The 19,643-nt window shown below is 40.6% G+C and overlaps 1 protein-coding gene across 5 annotated transcripts in view; it reads left to right on the plus strand.

Annotated features, from left to right (window-relative positions):
- Window positions 1-829: 829 nt before the first annotated feature.
- TEX10 (testis expressed 10) overlaps window positions 830-19,643 on the plus strand; it is a 60,133-nt gene continuing 41,319 nt past the window's right edge. For 2 of the 5 annotated variants that reach the window (XM_040588889.1, XM_040588893.1), the window contains exons 1-8: window positions 830-921; window positions 1,286-1,517; window positions 3,956-4,177; window positions 4,283-4,471; window positions 5,249-5,955; window positions 11,628-11,871; window positions 13,875-13,987; window positions 16,290-16,528. In XM_040588889.1, coding sequence (XP_040444823.1) covers window positions 4,292-4,471; window positions 5,249-5,955; window positions 11,628-11,871; window positions 13,875-13,987; window positions 16,290-16,528 — 1,483 coding nt within the window. In that variant the 5' untranslated portion in view covers window positions 830-921; window positions 1,286-1,517; window positions 3,956-4,177; window positions 4,283-4,291. The remainder of the gene's footprint in view (window positions 922-1,285; window positions 1,518-3,955; window positions 4,178-4,282; window positions 4,472-5,248; window positions 5,956-11,627; window positions 11,872-13,874; window positions 13,988-16,289; window positions 16,529-19,643) is intronic. The other 3 variants (XM_040588892.1, XM_040588891.1, XM_040588890.1) reach the window with 3 other exon arrangements.

Consider the following 19,643-nt stretch of genomic DNA (forward strand, 5'->3'; position numbering starts at 1 on the left):
ATATTCTTGTACTAATGGAAAACGGTGTATTTGTTCCAAAATGGTTTTTAAAGATAATGTTTTACTTGTGCCAGAAGTGCAAAGTAAGGAAAAAAGGCAGTCTCTTTACTAATGAAGTTAAACAATGTTGCTGACTGTATTTAATATGATACATTGTTTCTGAGAGTAACAGCAAGGCAGTCATCTGGGGTCACCGGCGAATTAATAAAAGTAAAACTTCAGCAATAGGATGAAAAAAAGAGAGAATTATTTTTTCTTTTAGTTTTACATGTTTTACTTGGGGACCAGAGAGCTTCGGGGAGGAGATTTTTAACGAAACCACAGCACTTCTGCTCCTCTAGAAGGCGGAAGGTGGCAGGTGGGAAGGGTCCTCCCGGGCGGGTGGGCGGGAAAGGGAGAGTTGGGAGGGCGCGGCGGCGATGTCTGCCCAAGACCGGCATGGGAGCAGCCTGCTCTCGTGCCGTTTCCCGCACCCGCTGGGACCGGCCCGCCCCGGCGCGGGCGCCCGCCGCTCCTCCCGAGAAGCCGCGCAGCCGCCTGCCGCGGGCGCGGCGGCCTCTCCCGGTGCGCTCCCAGCCTTGCGGCGCGAGTCCCGCTTCTCGCTGCTACTGCCGCCGTGGTCCCGTTACCCCCCGCACCCCGGCACCGCTTCGGGGGGAGGAAAGCCCCTCGGCACCGCTGCCCTCCTCCCCCCCCCGCCGCTGAGGGGCCGCCCGCCTGCGCCCCCCGAGCCCGTGACCCGGCGCCCTGGCGGGGGCTGCCGATGCTGCAGGTGGCGCCAGCGCCCCGGCCGCGGCGGAGCGGGGCGGAAGGCTGCTCCTTCCCGCGCGGGGCGCTCGCTGGCCGCCGCCGCTCACGTGGGGCGGCCGCTTCCGGGCAGGTTGTCGGGGGCGGAAGGGTGCTCGCGCTGCCGCGTGGTTGGTGAGTGGCCGGCGCGGTGCGCGCGGGGCTCGGCGGCGCCGTCGGCGCGCGGGAGGAGGCGGCCGGCCCTGGCGGCGGCGCGGCGGGGGGGCGCCGGGCCCGCCTTGCCCCGTGCCGGCGGCCGCCTTTTGTGTGACCCGCCCCCTGCCCGCGCGCTCCTGCGCAGCGCGGCGGGAAAGCGCGAGCACAGCCGCGGGCGTCGTCCGCCGCCGCCGCCGCCGCTCCGCCGAGCCCGCCGCCGGCCGAGCCCCGGGTTATCCCCCGGCGCGGCTGCGGGGGCTCGCGGGAGCCGAACTCGCGGCCTCCCCGCCGGGAGCCCCGGCACCGGGCGGGCAGTAACGCGCTCTGTTTGAACGCCCCTTAGAGCGACCGGCGCCGAGCGGGGGCAGCGGCCCGTCGGGAGCAGCCGGAGGATGCCCCGGGACCGTGAGGAGGGTCGCCTGCCGGCCTAGACCTGCGGGAGGAGCCGCCGCCTCTGCCTCAGCAGCGCTTTGGCTTCGGGGTATGGCGTTCGCGGCGTGAGGCGGCCTGTGGTGGGGTTGTGTGGTGACGGGGGATGTGCTGTCCAGCGCGGGAGCCCAGAGCCTTACCTGCCAGTAAGTATCGCCCTCGCTGGGACGGCTGGCCCAGGTATGACCCCTCGCTGGGAGGGCTGGCCCAGGTATGACCCCTCGCTGGGAGGGCTGGCCCAGGTATGACCCCTCGCTGGGAGGGCTGGCCCAGGTGAAGGCTTTATCGGATGAGGGGAGGTAGCGCACGTACCTCGCCTTTCGGTTTCTCAGGTTTTTCCTGACTGCTTGAGCTTGTCAGCGTGCTGGCAGCGGGATTCCCTGAGGATACGCCTCAGAGCTGCGAGGGAGTCCAGCGCAGGTGAAACAGTCGCTCCTTTGGTTCCCCTCAGCTCCCCGAAGCTTGAGGCCAGGGTGGCCCAGTGGCACCTGAAGCAGCTCCTGAAAAGCGCTGCGTGCAGCTTCGCCTTGCAGGGAGCTGGCATTGACTTCTATTGTAATGGTTTGGATTGTAAAACTGTAGTGGTGCGTAAACTCTGAGGAGCACTTAGCTCAGTCCTGTTGGAGGAGGGCCAGCTGAAAATGCAGTTGAAGTCAAAAGGCGGTTTCAGCAAGAAGTTTCATTAAAATATTTACGTAACTTCATAAGCTGTATACAGTTTTGCTTAATGTTTTATTAGGTAGACACTCTGGTGTTTTCAGGGCTTTGGTTTTGTAACCGTTTTATCTTTGATTTAGCGCGGTACATCTGAATTGGAAAGGGATATGTTTAGATTTCCAATAAGTCATTGCCAGAGTGTGCCATGCAAGGTAAACTGTGCTACATTGTTTTAGTAAGAGAAAGCGTATTTTATAAGCTTCCGCCTTTAAAATAACTTCAGGTGCGTGTGCACCTGTATTGTTAAGTTTTTAATGCTAATTGGAAGCCAAACGATTCATCTTGTAGACTGAGGCGTGCTCAACATCTCCATGAAAGCAAGCTTTGTAAGTGGAAATAACGTGCATGTCAAAAGCTTCTAGCTATTTCTGCATGTCTTTCCGTCAAGTAGTAAAAATCGTAATTCTTTAATAAAAGATGCACATGGTAAAAATCAAAAGCCTGTGAAACCATAGTTGTTACAATTGGACACTAAAGAACCTTTTTATTTTGGCACCAAACCCCAAGGTTTTTTAAAGCCTTTTCAGCTGATAGGTTACTTAAGCTAAATGGTTGTACATATAGCTGTTTTAAGCTAGCATGCGAAAAGCGGAAATTAAGTTGTAGTCAGATGTTTGTATAATCAGTTGTTTAAAGTGTTTTGAAAGAATAGAAAATGACAATTGGCTTTAAAGCGTTCCGTAGTGATTATCCTGATGATAAGTATATGAAGTACTGTACTAAGCACAAATTTACAGTTTGAAGTCCATTGGGAATATCAACTGTAGAATTCTATTTTCTAGAGTGAATGATGATTATATCCACCATAAAAGAATCATTGTTTGGAATGTTTTATTTAGAAATTTCTGTGTTTAGTCAGCTGTATTGTTTGGTTTGGTTTTGTTTTTTTTTTTAGTTAGCATGGTCTTTAAAATCTGAATGTTGTGTTTGCAGCTTTTTTGTATAGTTCAGATTGTAAGAACATGCAAAATCTAGTTACCCAAAGAGTAGTTTCAAAGGGGGAAGAAACAAAAAGTTTGTGTACCTGACAGCATGGGCTTTATGCTGTGTACAGTGGTGGTCTGGAATTATTCAGATTTCCAGCTCTATAAATTTCCTGTGATCATTAGAAAGTTGTGAGATGTTAAACCTCAACATCAGAATGGCTTTGTGCTTGTCTCCCCCTTTAAAATTGTAAGCAATCACTACAGCCACTTCTAGGAGTCATCAGACCACGGATTCATGGTCTTAATTAACAGAAGTCTAGGCACAATTTGTGTCTGATGCTGAATGTTTTCACATCAGCTTCTGGAGTTTTGTTATGGATGAATTTAGAAATACAGAGATCAAGGGAAGGAAGATTAAATAAAGGAGCCTGTGGTGTATTGTTTGTTGGCGTGGGTAGGGTTTTTTGTTTTGTTTTGGGATATTTTTGTAAGTCTGGTAGAATTAAGATTACTCTTATCAATACAGACATGTCAAAGCCAAAAGGTCATTCAGAAACTGAAGTGGGTTTTAATTTGTTTTATTTTTGCACATCTGGTATGTCTGTATGACTTCAGAGTATAGCTACTCATACCACCTTATCTCTTATGCCTTATAAATGACTTTGTTTTCCAGTGTCATCCCCCTCCCCCTTCATTTTTCTAGTTAGTGTTTTTAAGTGTACAGGCTGACTTTTCAGTGTGTAGTGGAAGTTTTCTTAGGTTCTTGTATACTGTTGTTGTCAGTGAAAGCTGATTAAACCCATGATTTTACCTGTGTACCCATATAGATTATGCTGTTAATGATTGAATTGGTAAACAATGTACAAATTAAATGAAACAGTGTGCTGAGCTTCTTTGTCTTAACCAATAGTCAACTGTATAAAACATTGCTTTATTGGCAGGAACTTTTTAAAATAATAAAAACAAGAACTTAACTGATAAGGCAGCGGAAGATGCAGCTACTTCAGTCATCTTTTCCAATGAAGTAGTTCTCAGAGCAGAGACAATCAAAGGAGCAGCAGAATGTTTTCTGGACACTAGAAGAACAGCTGTGCTGAATCGGTCTGCATGTCTAGCCTAGCATCTTGTCTGAGGAGCGGACACTAGTTTATGCATAGGAAAAGGTGTGAAAACAGTAGCTTTTGTTAGGAAGTTGGTGCTCTCTGGTGGAAAAAATACTTGTTTGTAGTGTATTTAAACAAATTAAAATTCTGAATATCTTTTTGCAGAGAATCAGAATGACTAAAAAAAGGAAACATCAAGAAGATTTCCAGAAAGTGAAATTAAAAGTTGGGAAAAAAAAGCCTAAACTAGAGAATGCAACCGATACTACCTTCAAAACAAAGGCCATACAAATTCCTGAGCAGCTTAAAGAAGATGGAGTGCTTCCTACGCAAAATAGAAAACTTAACATAAAGGTATATTACATTCTGAAATGATGGAAAATTACTTGTCATTTATCTAGGCTTACTATGTTTACTAGAGTTTAGGGAAAAAAATTATTAAAAAATAAATAATGAAACCCATCAGAGTATGTGACTAGCCTCTTTCTTTGTTGTTGACAGTAAGCTGTTGCAGGAATTCAATGACTGAAATTCCTGGACCAGCGTATAACCCAAGGGGAAGTTTTTTAGCAGTGCAAAAATTGAAGTTGCACACTGATTTAAGTATTGAGGATTAACATTCATTTTTTTTAAAAGTCTTGGCTCGTAACTTAAAGGCGTTGTTTTTTTTTAAAGTAGACCTCCTGAGACAATGTTTTAAAAAATAGTGTATTTCTTTCAGTGGTGGTTCTGCTGTCCTTCCTTTGCGTCATCTTCTGTCTCTTGCAGCAATCTGCTTAAATTGAAGGAAGCTGGTGAGACTGAGATTTCATAGTTGTGCTTTTGAGAACAAGTGTGAGAGGACTTATTTTTGGTCATCCCTCTGTTAAGTCAGTAGGGTTGTACATAAACTTAAGAATGAGAAGTATCTAATTACCTGAAGGACAAATGTGGTGGCTTATTTTTCCTGTAATTGAATTTTGATGACTTGTTCATTGTTATGCTTTAAACTAATACTTGTTCGAACATATTACACTGTTATGAACAGCAGTACATTGTAAGAATAGACTGTATTTTTGAGTGTTGTAAGAAAAATGTGCTGGAGCTTAAAAGTAATAATGCTGGCAAGTATGTATGTTTCTTTCCTTTTAGGATCTGCTTTCACAGATGCATCACTATAGTCCTGGGGTTAAGCATAATGCACTCCTTGGGCTCAAAGATCTCCTGTCTCAGTATCCATTTGTAATTGATGCACACCTTTCAAACATAATAAGTGAGGTGGCAGCTGTGTTTACAGACAAAGATTCTGGTGTCAGAGGAGCAGCTGTTCACCTGCTGCAATTCTTGGCTTCAAAAATAAGAGCAGAACAGATTGCTCCGTTTTTTCCTTTGGTAAGTGCCCATCTATCCAGTGCCATGACTCATATCAGTGAGGGAATTCAGGAAGATTCATTGAAAGTCTTGGACGTTTTATTGGAAGCATACCCAGCTCTTCTCACAGACCGCAGCAGTATATTGTTGAAGAATTTTGTAGAGCTTATTTCTCACCAGCAACTGTCAAAAAGACTGAAAAACAGAGAGAAACTTTCCTGGATGCTCTCTGTTAACCCAAATCGCAGAGTGACTTCTCAGCAGTGGAGGCTGAACGTACTTAGCAGGCTCAAGAAGTTTCTCCAAGCAGTGGTAGATGGATCCAGTGAACTAGAGGATGAAGGGCTTCAAGAACAGAAGGATAGCCCTCATTCTGCGAGGAACCCAATATGTATAAGTTGGAAGGTCCATGCAAATAATCAGCAACATGTACAGCTGTTTGAAAATGGTGGCTTACGACCAAAGATCAACTCATCATTTAGACTGAGGTGAGAAAATGTTAATTAAATTTAGGAATTAATGTCAACTGTGTGATCACAGTGTTAAACTCTTGTTTGTTGCTGCTGAAGAAAACGGTTTAATTCTAATTGCGGAATTGTCCCTTAGCCATATTTTAGGACACTTAGTGTAGTGTGCAGTCATACTGCAGTGGCTTGAAAATATGGAAATACTCAGCAAATGACTGTGCTATGTGTATATCATGACTGTCTTGTTATCAAATAAAAGCTTTATTTTATGCAATTCAAAATAATTTTGGAAGACCAACTCTAACAGGTGTTTTTGGAATGTGAACTGACGACTGCAGGTTGTTGCAGGATATCAAACAGACCTGTCACCAAGCAGGGAATTTCTTTATATTAAATGTAAGTTTGTTTCATACGCAGTGATAATGAATTTTACTGAAATTTTGTGCTTTTACTTTAAAGAGTCTATCATAAGCTTAGGAGTGCTTTTTGTGAATGTAGCTTCTTTTAAAAAGGACAGCACATTAAGAAGTATCTGGCTGTATGAAGTTCTGCTGAGTTTCTGATTCTAGATATTTATAATCAATTCACCATTTTAATCTTCACCATGGATAAAAGGTACCTCATCTGACACATTGATGAATATGGAAGAACGCATAGTGTGTTTAGTCAGAGAAAGGTTTGTGTGCGTTTTAGTAGTCTAAATAGATGTGAGCTGAAGTTAAGGGAGAAATAACTAACCATCTTTATTTCTCTTCCTCCTTTCTGATTCACCCACTCCTCGAACTAGGGGGAAACCTCCCACCCCTCTTTATGGTACATGTATATGCATTGGCATCCTCATGTATATGCATTACTATAGATGTTACATACCTGCTGGTAGGAGACCTGGAATGAAGACTTGAAAAACAGGAACTGATTAGCCATTACACAGCGCTTCTGATCCATAGATATCAAGGTGGTTTGAAGAGAAACCACAATCCTTGTTTTACTGCTGGGGGAGACTGAATAAGCGGTATAAAGCGGTTACACCAAATTCATCTAGGAGGTCAGTGTCAGGAAAAGGTATAAATCCCACTGCCTAATCCATTGCTATGTCTATCTCATATTCATTCTTTGAATGAATGAAATGCAGAAGAGGAGGTGTTCTTTTAATACCACAAGTGTTGGCCTGAATTAGCGGGTGTTTTCCATCTCTGTCATGGAGACACAGAAATGACCATTCTATTCCCACTCTGCTAGGCTTCCTCTTGATAGATAGCATATTACTTTTGGTGTAGGTATAGGAAATTTATATTAAGCTAAGTAAAATGTGCAGCTTATTCTCAAAAGGGTTGTTAACATAGCATTAGAGTTCAGTCATTGTATCTGCTGCAAGCAGAAATTCAGTTGGAAACCAGAGTAGTGAAGCCCACTTGTGGCAGGGGAAAGTGTTTGGTGGTGAGCACGAGAAAGTCGTATGGACTTCATCTCTGCAGTGTGGACCACTGTATCTCAGAGGATTCTTGAGTTGTGCCCTGAATGATGTGCAGTGTGTGATTATACCATGCCCTGTAATAGCTGAAGATGCATTTAAGCTTTACATCTGGTGTCATCTGAATTGAATTCCGGTTTTCTGAGGAGCTAGATTTTGGTGAAACATCGTGATCCACTTGTGGTTATAAATACTTTCAAAAAGGCGTTTGCAAGCATGAGGAGGAGCCAGAAGAATAGAAGGAAACATTGCTGGAATCCAAGGCGAGATTGGCAAAGCAGGCTGATGGCAGCAGAACAGAAGAATGGAAAGAGAAGGGGCACCTGCAGAAGGTACTAAAATGTTTTATTGCATTTGTGCCTATTTTTGGTATATTAATTTTGCACAGAAGGCCAGTACAGCTTATTTTAGTGGCCATCTGTGAAATTCTAGAAGTGGAAGTTGTTGTGGTGGCTTTTGCATTTGCCACTGAAATATTTTTTAGTAATCTGAAAATGTTTAATTTTATCTCTTCCAATCCCAAGTATGGCCTTTTACAGGCATTCCCAGGCCTCTGCTGTGGCTGTTAATGCAAGGACAGAAATTACTTCTAATAAGAGGTGCAAAGCATCTGTAATGCTCCTTGAGTACTGCCCAAATCTCAAACTGTATGTGCTTTTGTTTAAATAAGTCAATGCACAAATAGTCAAGTCCTAACTATCGATAGTGAGTTGACCAAACTATAAGTAACTAATTGTGTGTGTGTGTTGATGGCTTCATCAATAATACTGCAAGTAAGCTTCATCTTTGTTCTTTAAAAAGTAGGCTTCCAAACACCACTAATAGTATGCTAAATTTTTAAAGTTCCTGTATGTTTTTAATCTTGCAAGTTTGGTGGGTAGGAATGGCACCCAATTGATAACCTAGTGATATGGAAAGGGATTTTCAGAATCAGTTTGCAGTATTAGTGTTTATTAAAAAGCGTAGATTCTGAGCTTGGAACTCGAGATGATTCAACAATGCAAATCTTAAGACTTGTTTTCTGTTGTGTGCTGGGTCTTCCTACTGTGTGTGAATTAAAGATTACAGTGAATGAGGAGATTATTGAAATATGTGCCTCTGACTTTGCTGCTTTTTGCAAAACTCATTTCAGGTGTGGAAAAATGGAAAGCCTTCACAACTTAAATGTGGTGATACTAAGGTGTGTGATCTTTTTTTTTGAACTGGAAGTGGTGCTGAAGAGAAATGAGAGAGCTTCTGTTTCTGCTGAGAAAGGACAAAACGAAGCTGGCAGAGAAAAGCGAAGACCACTTGAGAGTCCAAAATGGAAGAAAAAGCACAGTGAATAAATATGTATATGGTGTGACCTGTGCATCAGATAGAAATGGAAAATGCAGTTCACTTGGTGTACTGGGTGTTTTCTTTGCTGCAATGGCAGCGTGTACAATAAAGAACAGTAACCTGGCTTAGGCTCTGAGCCGTAAAAACTTACTAACTTGCAATGACTTTTAGTATTTTAAGCAGCAGAAAGTTGTTCCCTTTTTTTCTGTTTCTTTTACACTTCCTCGACTTCCCTTTGCTGAATTTCTGTTCTCTTAATGTCTTATGGCAGGTATGTTAGTTTTCTTTTATTTGGTCCCGCTTTATAAAAATATTGGCATTTTAAAGAAAAATGACAGCTTAGGGGTACACAAATACCTTGCAGCTCCTCTCAATAGTATTTCATGCTGATATGAAGATAATATGCTTTTGTAATGATTCTGAAAGCCACTTTACCATTAAAAGATAGTGACCACAGAGACGTGACAAAGATCCAACCCTTTAACATGAAACCTTCCCAGTTCCAGTGAGCCTGTATTGCTAAGGATATTGTTAATTGAATGGATACTGGATGGGTTACAGTAATGCTTTGTCATAATCTGTTACTGGCAATCAGATTTTATTTACCTTTTTTATTGTTGATCTTGAATATTTGGAGGAGTCTTGAGAGATGGGGGCATCTTTTGCAGGGGTATGTGAAAGCTATGCTAAGTATTCTTGCCCATATGTTTTCAGCAGCTGGGTGGAATATCCCACTTGGCATGGATTCTTCCTTTTTTCCATCCCTTGTTTCAGATAAGTACTGGAATAGTTGTGATTGTTCTTGCTGGTGTACTCTTGTAGGAACGTTCAGGTGTGTGTTGCCAACTTCTTGGTTTCCTGCGCTATTCAATGGGGAGATTGTTTTTGTATGCTCTAGTTTCAGAGCTCTGCTGTAATATCAGGTATTATTTTCAGAGAACGATTAAAGATTATTACTTCAGGACTATTTCTGCTAACTACTGAGATTTCAGAATCTCAGCTGAGTGTCTAGTTCTGTCATGGCATAGCACTTACAGGACAGCCTAACTTTTTCAGTGACGTTACGGTCTTGGTGTCAACTGACTTGTCCAGTGGCACTTTAGAATTCTTCGTGGTTATAACTGGAAGATGAGATTTATCTACTGTGTCTTTAGATGGCTGAGAGTTAAATGTTTAAGTTGCAACCACTTACTCTAAATTCTCTTTATAGTCTGAAACTGGTGTCTTGCCTGCGGTGTCTGCAGCATAGACACAGCATAGAGCAACAAAATAGGGACAAATAAGCCAAATTACATTGACTGCATACATTGGTTGCTGCAGTTACTGCTAAGCTTGATAAAATTTTAAGATGTCTGATAGTTGTAGGAGGTACTAAAGATTAATTTTTTTTTTCTTATGACCAGTTACGTTTCTGCATGTCCATTCTGTTTTGTGCTGGAGATGTAAATTCTTTCTCCCATCTTGCCTTCATTGAAAGGAACCTGCATTTGTCTCACATTTCCTTTTTAGTCCTTTGTAGATGTCTTCTCCCTGCTCCTTTTGCAAGTTTTTAATACCTGGGTTTGGTTTGTTTTAGTAATTTTCTTGCTGTACCAATTTCAACCAGGGAGAAATGACAGAATACAATTTTCTATTATGTGCATATTATAGATAATTGCAACATCGTGAGATGGGTAGCTTCATAGAAGGCTATAACTAATTGGATAATTTGGATACGACGGGATGACCAGGGAAAACTGATTTACCTCTTTAATCCAATATTAAATTTCAATATTTGTAAACAGAACTTCTCTGCCTATCTGTGGAAGGAAAGCAAACAGTTTTTCAGATTTTATTTTGAGTATATATGTAAAGAAAAATCACCTGGAGAACACAACTGAAGTAGAAAGGTGTTTAACAGGAGGTTCAGTGTACCGATTTTATGTATATTAGGAAGTAGAATTATGATGGGAATTCCTTTCTGTGAGGTAGAAAACAAAATCATGGAAAACGATGTCAGAAATCATTGACTGAAAATAATGTTGATTTTTCTATTTCTTTCCTTTTTTTAATTAATTTTTAATTAAGGGCTCTGTATCGCTTAAAATTAGCAGGAGTTATCCAGGGTTTTCTTTCTTCTTTTTAAAATGGTTACAAATTGCCTGCATTTATCCAGGAGCAGGATTTGGTCATTTGTGCTGATAATGCCTTTTGAAACAGTCTTTTAAGCAGGGGGGGAAGCCCTTGTTTTTCTTCCTTTCTTGGGAGATCTTCTTTTAATTTACACTGTCTCTTCATTTTTTGGTAATTTTTGTTTAAATTCATGTTGAGATCATCTTAATAATTTTCTAGCTAGTTGCTTGCCAGAGCATTATACTTAAACATCAGGTGAGAACTAAAGCTATACTTTTGCAGAATTAATTTTCCCCCCCATTGATAGGAACAACCATTATTTTTATTATAGCTGGAGATGGTTATTAACTGTAATAAACTTCATGCATTTGACAATACTTCGTAGTCAGTTTCATTATTTTGCTTCAAGGAGCTTAAAACTTTTTTTATTTTGTTGTGCCGAGTACAGTGAATTCTTATCTGCTGGTTGAAGGTGATAATACAAAGCATATTTCTCCACTTCATAGACTTCACACATAACAATGGGGAAAGAAATACTGAAATCTAAGAAGTTGTTACAGAAGCACACAAACTTGCAGGGAGACTCGGGAGCAGGTTTGTTATAGATGGTTTGAACTCCCTTTTTTCCTTCTAGCAAGAAAGCAAGTAAACATTTAATGTATTAAAAAAGTAATTTTTCTAATTTTTCCTGTTATTCCGGAAGCAGGAAAGTGGTCTTAGTCTAATCTGTTTGTAAAGGTGTGATCTTTATCTTTTATCTTTTTTTGTTTGTTTTGCTTTTGTCATTTAGGTCTCTGGCAAGTGTAATGGACAGTGCAGAAAAAGGCCTGTCCTCGGCTGAAAACTTAAAAGGTTTTATTGAGATAATAATTCCATTACTGATTGAGTGCTGGATTGAAGCATCTCCTGCACAATCAGCTCCCATTCTCGGAAACCTTTTGGAATCAGAATCTCAGCAGCTTATGCAGCAAGTGCTTAGTATAATACATTTATTGTGGAAACTCACAAAGCGACATGATGAAACATACAAAATGGTAAGGGAGAGGTGATCTGTGGCATAATAATGACAGTCCATTTTGTTTTGATTGGGAACTAGTGATCTGGTGATTGCAAGTAGTGGAAATATTTTTATTAAGAGGGAAGAAGCCTGGGTTTTGAGTAGAATTCGAGTTTGGATTTTGTCAAGTCTCTTACTGTAGAAAATCTTTTGAACTGAACAATGACTTCACTAATAGTCTCCACGAATCCTTCTTGACAAATTGCAGCACAAAAGGTTTTGAAACTGAAAGTGGTGTTGGAGAAGAGGAGCATTTTGTCTCCCTGATAACCTCTAGAATATAAATATGAACAACGTGTAGGATGGAGTTGTTTGTGCCTTGGTTTTTTTGTGTTGAAAAATTTTACAGGGGTGGGGGGTTGAAAGTGAACAAACCCTAAACCCTTGGAAAGGTAGGATCTTATACCGCAGTTATCCCCTGTAATTGTTTGATGCAATCTGTATTGTGTCATGATTGATTTGATGTCTTGTGATACTACCAAAACCTCAATAAGAACTTTGGAAAATACCCTTGTTGCCCAAATTATTTTGTCCGTCTTTTGATAAGTGAATCACTGTATTTTTGTAATTTTTGCTGCTCTTCCAGAGTTTTGCAAACTGGAAAAATAACACACTTTCCATTTTGACTGTTGAGAGTAGGTAGAAGCAGTGTCTTGACAGCCCTTTGTTTTACTAGTGTGGAGGACTGTAGGTCCATTTGGTAAACAAAAATCTGTGCATAGAATAATTGTTGGAAAACATTTGTGGAATTATTGCATTAGACCAGAGTTATCCAACATGCAGAGCCTGAGGAATGGATTCAGTGGTTCTGAACAAAACACACCATTCCCCTTTTTTCCTCTTCATCTTTTCTAGAGGGCCTCTTGGAAGCAGGCAGGTGGCCAGGTAAATACCTGGGCCCACTTACTGCCCCTAGCCTTTTTCTTTAGGGTACTGCAGAGATGCTGCCCTTAGCCATAGGGTGCCTGCATTTCGGTTACATGAAAGGAGTGCTCCTGTGTCAAGGTAGGAGCTGGGTTAGGTACATGCAGTTGCGTTATGACCTTAGGACCTTTTGGCAAAAAAAATTGATGCCCATACAACTTTTTTTTTTTTTTAGCATATTGTGGTTTAGATACTATATGCAATTTATTTTGTCTTTTATAGTCACGTTTATATATAAAAAATGTATTCAAATGGCTCAGTCTGAAAATGGAAGCTTTGCTGGTTTGATAGCCCTTGGGCTTACAGGCCAAAGTGGTTATTACAGACACTTTGGGAAACCACTTTGAATATGCTTAGTGGAAACCTATTAATCTTTGAAACAGTATAATGGTCATTCTTATTTGTAGAATTTTTTGAATATATAAAAAAAATATTCTATGTGACCAATTTGTTAGTAACGCATGCTTTTTTTTTTTAATGAGTTCTGCGGGACACTGTGGAATGGTGACTGTGGATGTCTGCTAACATACAAAGTAAAATTAGTTTTAAATTTTTGAAAGAGTCCTTTTCTCTAAGAATGGCCTTTCTGCTGGGAAATGTTTTGTCAGTGGGCTTTGAACAAGTACACTAACAATGGGGAAGATACAGAGTCAGAATACATAATGGAAAACTTGGGACGGTCACTGCAAGTAAATCAGAGTTCACTCTGATAAATTGATATGAAAGCACACTTAATTCACACCTGTAACTCACTCAGTTTAATACTGCATATATCCACGTTAATATGTGCTAAGAAAATATACTGAATACAGTCCAGTCTGAATTAAACGTTGCTTAACCTTGATTTAAATTATAATTTTTACCCCGTTGTTTTATGGACCTTCAGGTTCATGCACAGGCCTTCACATTTACATCTGAAAGTAAATCTGTATGAAAATGTGAAACAGAAGCTAAAGTTCCTGGTTTTCATTGATTCCAATAATGGATTTTGGAAGATGATTGCATTGATGTATTGCACTTACTGCCATGTGTTCTGTCATCTGCTTTCCTTAACAGGAACTATGGCTTCGAATGAATTACCTTGTTGATTTCAAGCACCACTTCATGCGTCATTTTCCTTATTCTTTACAAGAAACAGTAAAACACAAAAAGAAAGATTCGTGCAAAGGGTAAGAATGAAATCAATGTCATGTTACAGCTTTTAATTTCATAAGAGAAGAGATAATGTGAGTCATGCGCTTTATCCAGTATTAAATTTTTTAATGTTGGAAAAGAAAACTTTTCATTGTGTGTTCCTTGAAGTTCTGTAGAGAATTTTCTATAGGAAGGTGGCACTGCTTTGAATTGAGAAATTTTGGTTGTTCTTTGTAAAAGTATTGTGTAGGAAGTTGTCTGAATAGCCTCCAGTAGAAATTAAAATGCTGCCCTTGAGAAATGAAAGTGTTTTATTGAACTCTTGATGTGGAATTTGCATATTGCTAAATGGTGATTTGCATTCGTCTGACTGGTTTCATATTTCTGCGTGTTTTCTTAAGTCGCTTGCTGAATTGCGTCAAAACATAGTTAAAACATTGCTTTTTCACCCACATCTACTCTTCTATAGTTGTATTACAGGGATGGATAAATACAGCTAGGAGGGGAGATGGGACACATTGTGCCTATCTTGTTATGGCAAACCAGCACTGGAGCAGGAGAAGCTAAATGCGTTTCTTCACTGTTGAGCTGGCAGAGTGGGTGCACCAATTTTATTCTGGTACAGGCCAGTAGCAGATCATCCCCGTCTTGGCTCCCAGATGTGAGACTGTATTCACGCAAAGTCTGTTCTGGAGTCATTCTGCACCTTTGCAGTCTATGTAGAACGCTGGTGTAGGTACAAAGGATATCCGCCAGTGTCTGTCTTGGTTTCAGATACTTGCAAACTGCCACCGCAGCTAGAGCTGTAGTAGTATACAAAGGGTCTGCCGTTACTTGAGGCTGAAATTTTGTTTGGTATTTTGACTGTTGCATTTTCTTTTCCTGGAGGGACACATAGATTAGAAGTACAGCATAGCTCTTTGTTAAATGCTGTCATTTCAGCAAAGTCTTACCTATTAAGTTCATACAGCCAAAAGGTGTTCTGCTTTTCCATGTTTTGACCTGAAAATGCTTCCTTGAAACTGAAAATCTCAGAATTAGCAGTTAGGCAATGCAACCATCTTGCCTTATGACATCCTGACTAACCATACTTCTGTTGATCTTCCTTCAGTCTGGTACTAAGTTTTGCCCCATTGTTAACGCTTTAAAATAAACAGGTTATTGGATACATGCAGGAAAAGCAATATGTGAAATTTATTTTTTTAAAACCCCTCATTTTTAGAAAACACTTGTGGTTTTATTTTGACTATTATTTCAAGACCTCTCGAAACTTAGCTTTATGCCAGAAAAATAAAAACAGCTGCTTTTTTCCCCTTGTTTCCCAATATATTGGGTTAAAGGCTTGCATTTGGAAACCTTCCATGGCATTTCAAAGCTTCCTTCCTTCTCCAGTTAGAAAAAGTTGCAGAAATTTACCACAGTGTTACTGATAGTGCTTAGTATCTGCATATTCTAAACATAAAAAAGTTATTAGCATTTATGCCATCAGTAAGTAATGTTCACAGGCTGAGATTTATTTGCTCATATTGTAATGGTTAGCTCTGAACTGAGGGGTGACTACACTTTTATTAGTGCAGGTTTGAAGTCCTTTTTGTTACTTCGTTTTCACAACTTTGCTTTGTGTTCTGGATGTAGACATTCATATTGTGCAGCTTTCTGCAGATAAATGCTGTGATTTTTTTTTTAATATATACTGTGAGTGACCAATCAGCAAGTAGTGAATTTCTAGCATTATATGTCAAGCTGCAATACCCTTGATTACTTTCTTTTTGTCTTTCAAATCTCTGTAGGGCAACAGGGTGGTCCGGCAGAATATTGTGATGGTGAAAAATGTGGTTTTGATTCCACATGAATTTGGAAAGAAGTACATAAATGGACTTCTCTGGGCTGTTTGTGGTGCTTTTTGTTGTTGTGTAATAATGACAAAATCCATGTGATTCCTCACAGGAGAAACACAGAAGACACTGCAACTAACTAAGGATTAACTTTTTAGCTTTTTTACTGGTTTCAGTCACCTAAAAGTCACCCACTGCTAGGCCAGACTAAAAATGTCAAACAGGAGAAAAGATATGATTTAGAGCATTGGTTGTTGCCGCCACTATAAATATGTGAAACAGGCATTTTGGTGGCAGAACAAAAAATTAAATACCCATATGTCAAATATGAAGACTTTAGACATGTGTATTGACTTTAAAACTTTTTTCCGACATAGTATAATTTCTACCAAAGTAACACATATTAAAAGGCACAAAATATTTTTTTGAAATATCTCTTTTTTTTCTTCTTTTCTTTTTTTTTCTTCTTTTTTTTTTCCCCTTCCACACCCCTCTGTTCCAGCAACAAGTATTGTACGACATCCTCAAACAGCGTAGACCATCTTTTACTGAACTTAACCTTGTGTGACATAATGGTTTCACTAGCAAGCACTTCAACACTTCAGATGGATTCTGGTTGGCTGGACATGATAAGGAAGTTTGTGACAGATACTCTTCAGGATGGCAGCAAGCTGAATAGCAAGCAGGTGAACAGATTGCTTGGTGTGACTTGGAGACTAATGCAAATACAGCAAAACAAAGGTAAGGGTTTCTGAAAAGCCAAATTACGCAGTGACAAAGAGGTTGAGTTATTGTAGCATTTGCAGGTCACTTCATCTGATATCCTCTGTTTTTACGTTACAGTGTATTTTGTCTAAAGAGCTAAACTGAATTTCATGGTCATATGCCTGCATGTAGCATTGAAAACTGCTTGATTTTTAGGGATGCTGTTAGATTCATACTGTTGATGTGCAAAGTACTAATATATTTGTGTACTTGTTTTCTGGTTTTACTTCTTAAGATTTTCTTATAAATGGGAAGATGAGGGGGTTTTACTGAAAAAAAGAATTACTAGGATGTAGAGGTACATGACACTTTAATATTCCAGTCCTTATGTAAAATCATTAATGTAGCTGGTAGACTCCATTGACTACTGCCAGATGACCATTCTGGTTCTGTAGTGACATGAAATGCCAAGATAGTTATGATGGAAGCTGCTCTAAAATATTTTCCAAGAGAAATTATATTGCCAGTTGTGACTTGCAGGACCAGTACAGTGTTTTGCCTTGGTTCCTGCCCCTCCCCGGCCCCTGCCCTTTTTCAGGTACTTCTTGGTTTTGTTCCAGGTGAGACCTTGGTTGACATGTCCGTTATGTAATCAATGTAGGACTTAGTGAAAAATTCCTTTCTTAAATAAATCTAAAGGTGGCAGAGGTCTGTGGTGTTTTCCTAGTCTGGTAGAAGTGAATCCCACAGCCACACGGCCAAGTAGAGTTTACAGAAAATGCTTTGCCCTTAGGCAGCAGGTTTTGTTGATAGTGTTGTAAGTGGAAAAGAAGTCAAATGTCCCTCACATATATTTTGGCAGTTAGTTGTATCTCTGTCCAAATAGATTTTTAATTGGGAATCTGTCTATTCCTGTGTCTCTGATGGTGAAGTTAACTAATTATTCCTATCTGCACCCCAAATTTAGCTTCTTGTTGAAGGCAGATAATAGTCCAAAGTCAGAGGTGTGCCTGTCTCGCCAGCTGAGCTAAAGCAGAAGAGTGGCTACAAAGGAAAATAGTTTCCAAACTATTGTTAGACTGTTAAATCAGATACTTCATGCTTTTCCTTGTAATGAAACAGTGATTTCTTTTTTTCTCCTTCGTTTACCAAACATTTACCAGATAGTAGATAACGGCTGGTGTTTTTCTAACTGAAGTGGCCATTTTAGTGCAGTAATTTTACTCAGGAATGCAGAAAATAAATAAGCTTTAAAAAAGTTTAAATGAAATTGTAAAAGATTAATGTGTATGGGTCTTGTCTGCTGATCCTGTAAAGGTTCAGGAATTTCACTGCAAGTAGAAAATTGTTTACCTCATGAATCTGTATCTGTTTGTGTGGACAGTATATCTCATCCCTTCAACGTAATCCTCGTGCAGTACTAAAAGCCTGATTAGATGTCAGGTTCTAATTCATTCAGGTAAATAATTCATTTACTACATGTAGAGGATGTACAGCCTTGACATGCTGAAGAAAAGGGCTGATGGCTCGTTTGGCGAGAAGTGCAAAGTCCTGCACCTGGGGAGGAGCAAGCCCATCATGCAGCTGTGTATGCTGGGGGCTGACCAGCTGGAAAGCAGCTTGGCAGGAAAGGGCCAGCAGCGGGCCCTGGGGGGGGGGCAGCAGTGGGTCCTGGGGGCAAAAAAGGTCAGTGGTGTCCTGGGCTGCATTAGGAGGGGTGTTGACAGCAGGTTGAGGGAGGTGATCATTCCCCTCTATTCTGCACTGGTGAAGCCTCATGGGGAGTGCTGTGTCCCCAGTATTGGGCTCCCTCACCTAAGAGACATGTAGACATACTGGAGAGAGTCTAGCAAAGGACCATGAAGATCGTGAAGGCACAGGAGCCTCTCTACTATGAGGAAAGGCTGAGAGAGCTGGGGCTGTTCAGCTGGAGAAGAGAGCAGAGGGCATTTCATCAATGTATGTTAATACCTGAAGGGAGGGTGCAAAGAAGAGGGAGCCAGGCTTTTTTCAGTGGAGGCAGTGGGCAAAAACTGGAACACAGGAGATGCTCTCTGAACATCAGGAAACACTTTTTTCACTGTGAGAGTGACCAGGCACTGGTACAGTTGCCCAGGGAGGCTGTCGAGTCTCCATCCTTTGAAATACTCAGAAGCTGTCTGGACATGGTCCTGGACAGCCAGGTCTAGCTGATCCTGCTTGAGCAGGTGTGTTAGACTAGATGATCTTCAGAGGTCCCATCCCACCTCAAGCATTATGTAATTCTGTGGAAGAAGAAAAGCTTCTTTCCTTGATTTCTTTTTTTTTGATGGCGCTCTAAAATTTCTGCACGGTATTGTGTCAGATGACACTGCAAGAGATGGTACAGACCAAAAATATAACTCTGATTTGTTTAAAACCTCTCTGACATTGAGATTAAGGGCCTGGAAAGATATGTCGTGTTTAGAAGACAATACAAAATTAAAAATGAACTATTAAAATACAATATTTTTTTTTAAGAACACAATGGCAATCAAAAGAGGGGAAATGTAGACAGAAAAAACAGAGCTAATGAATGAGAGATTAAATAAAAATAAGTCAACCTGCGCATTGTGCCACGAAAGCATGGTGGTATCTTTGCAGTTGCATTTTTCAGGGTTGTCAGTTTTGAGTAACTGTTTATGCTGAGGTGAAATGCACATATCCACCTTTTTTCTGTGGATGTCTAGAAGAGCTTTGAGCTGTGTTGGCTCAAGATTTCTCTGCATTGTTTAAAGGTCAAACTTTGGATCTGTTCTCTGTAATTAGGAGGTCTGCTCCTTTCTTGCATCTCTCAGGTATGACTTTATCAGCAGCTTGCCTGCTAGTTGTATTTTTGATAACTTTTGAGTAACAAAGCAGGCACACTCAGTCACTTCAGAAGGCTTGTCATGTGCCAATTAAAACTGAAATATGTTAAAAATCATGAGAACTTTGGCTGCATTTTGGAAGTCTGTACAATGTGGACCTCTTAAGTACTACTTCTTAAGAATACTTTTAAAATTGCTTCCATTTTTTAAACTTCTCCTTTTCATATGAAGCAATTCAAACAGTAGGACCTGCTTTACTAAATGTGCCATAGAGAGTTGGAAGGTGTCTGAATGTCCTACACACTTAGAATATTTATTCATTG

The sequence above is a fragment of the Falco naumanni genome, chromosome 3 (genome assembly GCF_017639655.2).
Source record: "Falco naumanni isolate bFalNau1 chromosome 3, bFalNau1.pat, whole genome shotgun sequence".
Classification (NCBI taxonomy): Eukaryota; Metazoa; Chordata; class Aves; order Falconiformes; family Falconidae; genus Falco; species Falco naumanni.